The sequence below is a fragment of the Olea europaea genome, chromosome 1 (genome assembly GCF_002742605.1).
Source record: "Olea europaea var. sylvestris chromosome 1, O_europaea_v1, whole genome shotgun sequence".
Classification (NCBI taxonomy): Eukaryota; Viridiplantae; Streptophyta; class Magnoliopsida; order Lamiales; family Oleaceae; genus Olea; species Olea europaea.
This window is the reverse complement of record NC_036237.1, coordinates 7,418,466-7,427,580: the sequence shown is the minus strand read 5'-3', so window position 1 is coordinate 7,427,580 and position 9,115 is coordinate 7,418,466. Positions and strand designations below refer to the sequence as shown.

The 9,115-nt window shown below is 31.9% G+C and overlaps 2 protein-coding genes across 2 annotated transcripts; both read right to left on the bottom strand.

The window, feature by feature from the left end:
- Positions 1-917: 917 nt before the first annotated feature.
- Positions 918-1,673, bottom strand: LOC111403845. Its single transcript, XM_023032477.1, has one exon. It carries the CDS (start codon positions 1,671-1,673, stop codon positions 918-920), a length of 756 nt encoding a protein of 251 aa, XP_022888245.1.
- A 6,013-nt stretch (positions 1,674-7,686) lies between these two features.
- On the bottom strand, positions 7,687-8,899 carry LOC111407391 (transcription factor bHLH118-like). Its single transcript, XM_023037215.1, has 3 exons — positions 8,493-8,899; positions 7,951-8,289; positions 7,687-7,863 (listed from the first exon to the last, which is right to left on the bottom strand). Exons 1-3 carry the CDS (start codon positions 8,790-8,792, stop codon positions 7,780-7,782), a joined length of 723 nt encoding a protein of 240 aa, XP_022892983.1. The 5' UTR covers positions 8,793-8,899; the 3' UTR covers positions 7,687-7,779.
- Positions 8,900-9,115: the final 216 nt, after the last annotated feature.

Here is a 9,115-nt window from a genome sequence, read left to right as displayed (position 1 = left end):
CATGAAATAAATTTTGAATAGCTTTCATCCTTGCTCTTAAGTAGATAAATATAACAATATCGAGAATAATCATAAATGAAAGTGAAGAAATATTTATTTCCACCACGAGTAACATATCATTTTAAATCACATAAATTAGAATATATCAGATTTAAAACTGAAGTAGTCCTATCAACATAAGAAAATAGTTTTCTAGTCTATTTAGATTCAACACACGTTGCACATTTTGAATTTGAAAAATTATCGATTTTGGGAATGTTTCCCAAACTTATTAATTTTTTAATGGAAGTTTTATTAACGCGTCCAAGTCTAGCATGCCACAAATCATAAGAATCCAACTAGTAAATGGAAGTGCTAGATACATTATTATTAATCACAAAAATATTGAGTTTAAACAGATTCTCATCTGCATGCTCATTCCCAACAAAGGAATCACCCTTAGACAGTACAACTTGACCACTCTCAAATACAATCTTAAATCCCTTTTTGACTAAGACAGTCCAAACACTAGATTTTCCTAATATCATTTACATAAAGGACATCCTTCAAATTAATGATATTTTCAGAAGTAAATCTAAGTGTCACAACTCTTTTCTCCTCGATTTTGGAGAAGGAAGCATGCTCCATGAACATACATTCTTGATCACTAGCATGAGTGAATTAAGAAAATGCACCTCTCGTGCAACAAATGTGCTTGGTAGCTCTAGAATCTACCCACCAGTTTGTCATGTTGTTTACTAGATTCACTTCTGTCACTATAGCAGAGAAATTCTCATCCTCTATCATATGTGCCTGATTCTTCACTGCTTTTCCTTTCCTATTTTTACAATTCTATGCAAGGTGACTTGGTTTACCACAAAAAAAATAGTTACGAACAATTTTATTTTTAAATTGGGGCTTAGACCCATTGTTCTTTTCTACAAATTGTTTTCCCTTGTTTCTGACTCTAAAATTTTACCAAAATTTTTTTTGACCCTTTGTAAAATTTCCAACTGGTTTTTTACTACAAAACTTCCTTTAATAAGATTAGCCTTGGTATCAAAATCTGGTCTTTCTCTACGTTCAGTCATTCTATTGTCCTCCTCAATTTTAATCCTGATAATCAGATCCTCTAAGGGTTTTTTTTTTCTCTTATGCTTCAAACCATTTTTATATGCTTTCCAAGAAGGTGGCAATTTTTCAATTATAGCTAACACTTGAAAGCCCTCATAGATTTTATATCCTTCTGCAATAATTTCATGAATTATAATCTGCAATTCTTCAACTTGACTAACCACAGTTCTACCGTCATTCATTTTAAAATCTAGAAACTTTCTCACAACAAATTTCTTGGTTCTAGCATCTTTTGTAACATATTTCTTTTCTAAGGAATTCCATAATTCTTTTGTAGATTTACACGATAAGTAAACATCATATAAATCTAACGTCAAACAATTCAGAATATAATTCCTGCACATATAATCCTTATGTTCCCAATTAACTAATTCATCTATTTCCTTATCAGTAGGATTATCAGCAATTACAAAAATGGATTTATCTGATTCAATAGCATGAATGACTTTAAGAGTTGTCAAATAAAATTGCAGTTTCGTTTGCCATCTCTTAAAATTCTTTCCATCAAACGACTCAGGTTTTTCAGAATACTTAGAAACAGATATATCTACGACAGACATGGCAACTAATTATAAATAAATTTCACTTTAGATTATTAGTTGCAGTAACGTTCAAAACATAAAATGCAGAATTATAAAACTTATCGTCTGATCGAGTCTCATGAAAGCACGATATCCTAAAGTGAAATTGCTCGTGGATAATTGCTGCGACCTCCGTGAACAATCACTCCCAAGATACAACGATCGTAAACTACTTGTGCAGCAATTACGAATGACTTTCAGAACTCTCATAGGTACTCCAAAATATATGTAAAAATTGAGTATAAAAAAATTCAGGTTACGAGAAATAAGATTTCTTTTCAAACGATTTTCTGTTTTCTTCTATGTGTCTTTCCCAAACAATGACCTGAGTTTATATAGGCCAAACCGGAAGTAACTGTCTCTTTCGTGACCAAAGAATAATGTAGAATGTTAATTTCTATGAGTAGTGAGTATTTTAATGATTGTGAGTAGTGGGTTGTTACATAAAAAAAGTTCAAAAAATACTGACTAGTTTGACCCGTTAAATAGTTTCGAAAATAAATAAAATAATAATAAAATTTAATTTAGTCAAGGAAGCCCAAGAGCCCAAGGCCCCAATCAAGACTTTTTAATAATTGCGTGGGGAATGACCCGAACCCCTGACGTCCCACACAAATGCCACATTTCCCACCACTTGGGCACTTCATCTAATTTGATTATTTTTTTTCACATTTTGTATTTATACTATAAATATATAATAGTGATATTGGTTTTGATTCAGGATGCGGTGGTGGTGATGCTAGTTGTGACTTTAGAAAAATTTTAGTGCAAAAGAAGGTGTTTGTGAATCATTTGGCAGTGGACCTAGTGATGGTAGATGAAACATTTGAGGTGCAGTTGGTGATGTTGGGTTGGAGGTGGTGGAGGATTTGATGTATAGGTGGAGATGGTGATGTGATTGAGGTGGTAGTGGTTTGAAAGCAATGATGGTGATGCAATTGGTAGTGGGAGTGGGAACGAGGAAGTATAGGTCGGATAAAGAGTAGTTATGACCAACTATTAGATAACTATGATCAATAAAACGAATAAATTGTGACCAACAAATAACATTTGACATAAAATTGTGTGATTTGTGAGAAAATTTGTAATTATGACAATTTATGTTTTCGTGATTGAAAAATAAGTTGTAACCAATTAATTTGATAATTTGTGACTGTGAAATAAGTTATAATCTACAAAATTATTATTTGTGATCTAGAAATAATTTATGATCAATTTGTTACCATGAAACAAGTCATGACCTATAAAATTTGTTATTTGTGATCGAGAAATAAGTCATAATCAATTAATTTAAAAAATTGTGATCGTATAAAAAAAAAGGTCACGACTACACATATATTTGATTAAAGCTCTTGGCCATTGGTTACAGGTAATATGTCATTAGTCACTTATCACATGTAATAGGTTACATTTTGCATTGATAATACATCACAACAAGATGTATATCTAGTTACAACTCTCAGGTCATAACAAGACATATATTTTATTACAGTTCTGAGGTCACTAGTCACATGTCATTGATCAATGGTCACAACTAGACATGTGGTCGTTTGATTTTTCACAAGTGGATGTGATCGTGAACAAATAATAAAGTAGTAAATAGAGTGTCGAATCCACAAGGACAATGTATTTGATCAAGTTAAAATTAATTACAACTTGAATCGAATAGCAAACAACTTGTTGTGATTTTTCTAACTAATCCTTAAATTATTAATTAAACTAGTGAATGCAAATAAATGTGTTTTTCAAATATGTGATATGCATTATTAAGATGTCGAATCCCCTCATTATTCCATTTTTAGTATAACAATTAAATTGACAATTTGAAATCGTTGTAATTTTCAAAACGAATTTCGTGTCTAGCTATACCCTAACAGCCAATCGTGCCATACTCTAGTGCTCAATCTAAGTATTGTTCCTTTCAGCGCGGAATCATGATTTTTGGGTTATGAAGGCAAATAAAGTAAAATATAAAGTATCTTTACACCACACTTTTATGTTGGCTGCATTATAGTTTTAATTTCAGTAATATATATAACTTATATTTTATCATATTTTTATCTTCAACCTCTATTAATTTGTATATCTTATTTCTGATGATAGACTAAAATTTGTTAGGGTAGAGTAAAAAAAACTTATTTATCACCTATATTTTTAAATAATTAAAACAAACAACAAATACAAATTGTGACAAATATTTTTCACATTAACGAAATATTTGGAAAGAAACCATCACTAAAGACGAGATTTATCAATTAATTGAAGGTTAAAGACACAATGCGATGAAAAAAGTTGGGAAACTAGTGCCAAGGTAAGAAAAAAATAAGAAAATTCATTGCAATTAAATGCTGTCTACTTAGCCCTGGTTTGACTCTATTCATTTCGAAAATATTTATTTCTTAGATTCATTTTCAATAATACATTCACATAATAAAATATTCTACACGTAAATTAAAAACTTTTCTCTACTTTTTAGTTGCACATTCTCCAAAAATTACTATTTAAAACATAATTTTCACTCAATTTCTCTTTACAATGGCCATCAAACAGCTTCTTAACAATAATTGTTATATGAATACTATTCAATTACTCTAATATAAATCAGTTTTGTTTTGTTGTCAGATGACTTAAAATTAGAAGATAAAATATCACATGACATTCAGTCATTAAATTATTTTAAAAATAGTCAACAGTTCCACCCAATCAATTTTTTATCACACACTTTATCTATTATCCAGGGTGTTAAAATCATCAAGCAAAACAACATTTTACAATATAAATATTGAAAAATCTTCTCTCAACTAGTTGTCATGACATTAAGGACTGTGATGTATGGCAAGAGTGATAGCCCCCTTACATGAGGGGGGCCCACGATTAGTGTGGGATCCCCTCATATGAGGGGACTATAAGCTTATATAGTCGTATAAGTAGAGTAAGTAGAGTAACCCTGACATTATTATCCAAAAAAGTAGCTTACCAAATTACCCAAAAAAAAAAAAAAAATCATAAATATAATAAACACGTTGCATACTATAATTTCTCGAAACATGAAAAAAGTTCAATAAGAGAGGACAAGATCACAAGGGAAGAAATTCCTGTGACCATGATTGGAAGCATTTTGATTATAACATTCCAAATGAGATAAAATCACTGCACAGGCTTTCACACGGCACATAACACGTTCTATCTTTTAGATCATTCATATAATTTTTTAATGATTTTGCTAAATGTACATCAGGATTGACACACAAGTGTACAGTCTCTCTCACAAGCGGGGTCCACGATCTTTTTATTGGAGTCTATTTGTCCATGTAATTAGTTCGATTAGAAATCCGATATGCAGGGGAGGATTTACATGGTAGGATATGGGGTCAGTTGACCCCACAAAAAATTCTAAATTTTGTTTTTTTCTTATTTACACAAGTTTTTTCCATCATGTTTCCTAATTTCTTTCACGTCATTAATCTCATTCTTCCCTCATAATCTAAATTTGCAATTTATATCAAATAATTCTCTTTTTCTACTTAATTAGCTCGTCTCCATCAGCATCAACGACTTATCCACCGTAAACGAGAAAAAATTTTTAAAACGAAAATTTTAATTTTCGAGTGGAGCAAATTATTATTGAAATGAGTATTCAAGAAAAAATTGTTCGGATTTTTTTTTCTTTTTTTCTTTTGCAACTTAAATTTTTTTCCCACAATAAAGAATGTCTTACGCCGCCATTGCTTATAAGTTAAGTTTGGTAGGTTTACATATGATAACTTAACATTTCTATATACAGAAATGTTTGGAATTGACTTGGTATTATTTGTATTTGTCACGCTGTATTTAGTTTATTTATTGTAATGTGATTATTTAGATCCCTCATATTGAATAGAAGCTAAGGATTCACTTCTTTTGTTTCCTTATAAATGGAAACTTTCCCTTAGCACCGCCTTAGTCTCGAGTTCGCAAATATTTATAGAATGTTTTGGGTGATACTTGAGGATTCTATATTGTCTCACCCAATATTAATATTTTGGGATGAACTCGAGAATTTGGAGTGTGAGATAATAATTACTATGTGATTATAACAAATTTTCACATAGTGAAATTTCTTTTATTGTCCATGATTTTCTACATCTTTTTATTTTTTTTCATATAAATTGTTGTGTCCATGTTCGTGTTTGTGTTATTAATTTTTATTTTTTTGTTTTCTTGATATTTTCTCGAAAAAGGATCATGGTGTGAATTAGAATATTTGCCAGATGTCATGGACAAAATTATAAAATACAAAATTATCTTAAATAGGACAACATTTTGAAAGTTAGTGTGGAGAAGCTGCCCCAAGCTAAATATCCCCAAGTTCCCTTGCTTCAACCATAGTTGAACTTGCATGGCTCACCTTTCTTCTTCAGGATGTTTGCATTTGTGTTCACAACTTTAGTGATTACTTCACAATAATTTCAATCTGCCGATCATCCATGCAGGTATTTAACACATTGTAATGGATTATCACTCCGTATGAGAGAAAACTGCAACATGAACCTTAGTAAACGTATTCTTCCATCAAAAAATAGCCATTGGATTTTTTTTTCCTAAATGTTATGTAGAAATTGTTATCCATGTAAAGCCTCCCACGGGAATTTTTTAAATCGCAATATTAGCTGCAAGATAAAGTGTATAACAAATAATAATACTTTCCATAAGATTCAGTAGCCGTTTGAAATTGTCTTCCTAAATCCTTCTTTGTTTCTCGTTTTCTTGAATATAAATTAATATAAAGATTAACTAATTCAAGGCAATGAAATATTGGCATGGAAATATATTTCTGTTTCATAAACCCACCCCCGTAGGGATTCGTCAAAGTTACAAGAGAATTTAATGCAAGTGCAAATTCACAAAATATTGATCACCTTGCAGGTCAAACAAAGGATTCATATAACATAAAAATTGTTATTCTTCTTCAAAGAATATCAAGTTGATTAAAATAATTATAAACAAAAAGAAGAAAATATATAGGAGAGTTAGGGTTTTTTCCTCCTCGTGGTAGGAACTTCTAGTTCCTTATGTAGTCTGTTCCCTTTATTAAGGGAATTAGTTTCTCGCGTCGATTAAAAATAAAAAGGAATGGCTAAATAGAGCTATATACCGGAGTGCTAGGAAAAAGTGCATAAAAATTTTGATTGTCAATCCAACGATAGGGGAGAAAAAAAAAATTATGGGTGTGTGAGAATTATTGTGCGATTGATGTACATTTTGTAAGATAATCATCTTTTATGGCCTGTGATTGTTCTTTCATTTTAGAGTTTTTCACTAAATTATAGTGTTAATCTAGGGGAATGCACGAATAAATTGGTCAAGTGTTCCAACAAAGGTTATACTGATATACTAACACAAGAATGAGAAATCCATAAGAGCTGTATCTGCTGACTAAGTCACAAACTTCTGCATTTGGTTTGTAAAGAAAATTTAATCAAATCAAACAACTCTTTCATTTCAGATCATAACAAATTTATCTACGGAGAAATCTGCCCTCGTTGGGAGGAGCATGAACCAATGAGCAGATAGAAAATAAAACCTTGGACACAACAGAAGGTTCAATTGATTTTTGATGCACGAGGATCCGAGTCGAGTGATGCTGATTTGTCAAATAGCACGATGATGGCGCTGAGATATCATGAGATGGCGGCTCGGCACAAAGATGGAAAGTGAATCACCATTATGTTAGAAAACTCGAATTGAGCCAAATTTTTGGCAACATACTTCTTTTACTTAATATTTTATTTTGGTCTAATTTTGGAATTTTGCCATTTTTGGTAATTTTCCTATAATTTCGTATTTCGTAGCTATTTAACCCGGCTTGTGGGTTAGTTTTTATCATTCGGCATTATTAATAATATTGAGTTGAATTCAGAGTATTTTCTCTGGTTTTTTTAGGCGTTTTCTGTCATTCTTTTCTTGCGAATCATCTGCTACAACAAGCCAATAGGATAATCACTATCTTACCCGACGTCAATTTTACATGAGCACACTCGAAACTGTCAAATTACACAGAATGACACAAATATGTATCCAAGGTTCGCGTTCTGCACACACTTACCTAAGAGGTCTTGCAACCTAGGTTAACCACATCTGTCAGTCTTTTTTGCAGCGTAGCAAGAACATTGCATTTGAGACCACTGGCCTGCAAATATGATGAGTAAGAAATTGTGAGTAAAACGTATGACAAATGAAACCCTGAATCAATCACTCATACAAATTGTATCAGTACCTCACACTGAATTATATGGAGTGAACTTTCATTCTCTTTCACAGAAGAACAACTAACGACAAGAAGTCCTCTCTCTAGTAATTCTACAAGCACTTTGGAGAGGGGGAACCCTTCCTCTTTGAAGCTGCTGATTAGAATTTCCACACCATCGGAGCAAGGGTTCACTGTGATTAAATCAGGCGAATAACTAGAGGAACTGCCAACATTGGCACTCAGATTGCCTGATTTAGACAACATCTTTAGCTTGTCTCTCTGCAAACCTAGTTTCTTGATATTCTTTTTGGTATCTGTTATGTAATTTACAGCCACTTCTATAAGATCTGATAACGACTTCTTACCCTAAAACACCATGAATAAAATGTTACAGGTATCTTTACTGAAAAAACATACAATATCAACAAAACGAGAGTTTTTCCCCGTAAATTTAGGATGTTCTACATTGATTTTCAGTTCATTGGTAAATCCAGATGTTAATGTTCTGCAAAGTACATATTAAGGGTAATAAAGAAAAAAAGAAGTACCATTAAAAATAATAAATATACCTTCAGATGTTCAGGAGGAACAAGTGATCGAAGAGAAGCATAACGATTAGCCATTTCTTTTCTTCTCTGCCGTTCAATATCTCTATGTATAAGTTTCTTAATATTAGATTCGTAAAAAGTGCTTCTACCATTATTTTCTTGAATACCTAATGATCTCTTTGGCCCCTTTTCCCAACTGCTAGAACTAGGATTATTATACTGTAAAATATGATCCGTATTCAGATCTTCCCGGATTTGATCTTCTCTGATAACAGAAGAGGGCTGAAAAACAAGCTCATCACCGTGTTGAAAAGGAAACATCACAACCGCTGATTATCCGAGATTCTCAAATCTCAGATACAATCCTTCTTACTAATAGTTCAGTGGAGCTTATAAAGTAGAAGAAACGTTTTTTAGAGTTGCTGAGATCTTTGTGTGGCCCTTAATGCTACGATTACCTACAATATCTTTAGAAACAACGAGATAAAGAAAAGACCCCACCACTATAATTCTCTTGACAAATTTTTACAAGCACATTGATTGTGTTAATTACTTTTAAAATGCAAAACAGATCATTCCATGTGTTTTCACACTTAACTTTTGTCTACAAGTATCTGATGCCACAGTAAGTCTTTAATTATAGT

What these genes read in the sequence shown, in the direction of transcription:
- LOC111403845 (XM_023032477.1), bottom strand. Translation starts at nt 1,673, where the DNA reads ATGTCTGTCGTAGATATATCTGTTTCTAAGTATTCTGAAAAACCTGAG.
- LOC111407391 (XM_023037215.1), bottom strand. Translation starts at nt 8,792, where the DNA reads ATGTTTCCTTTTCAACACGGTGATGAGCTTGTTTTTCAGCCCTCTTCT. An exon ending in TTCCTCCTGAACATCTGAAG is followed by an intron (nt 8,290 to 8,492) that starts GTATATTTATTA and finishes ATGGTGTTTTAG; the next exon opens with GGTAAGAAGTCGTTATCAGA. An exon ending in TCCATATAATTCAGTGTGAG is followed by an intron (nt 7,864 to 7,950) that starts GTACTGATACAA and finishes TCATATTTGCAG; the next exon opens with GCCAGTGGTCTCAAATGCAA.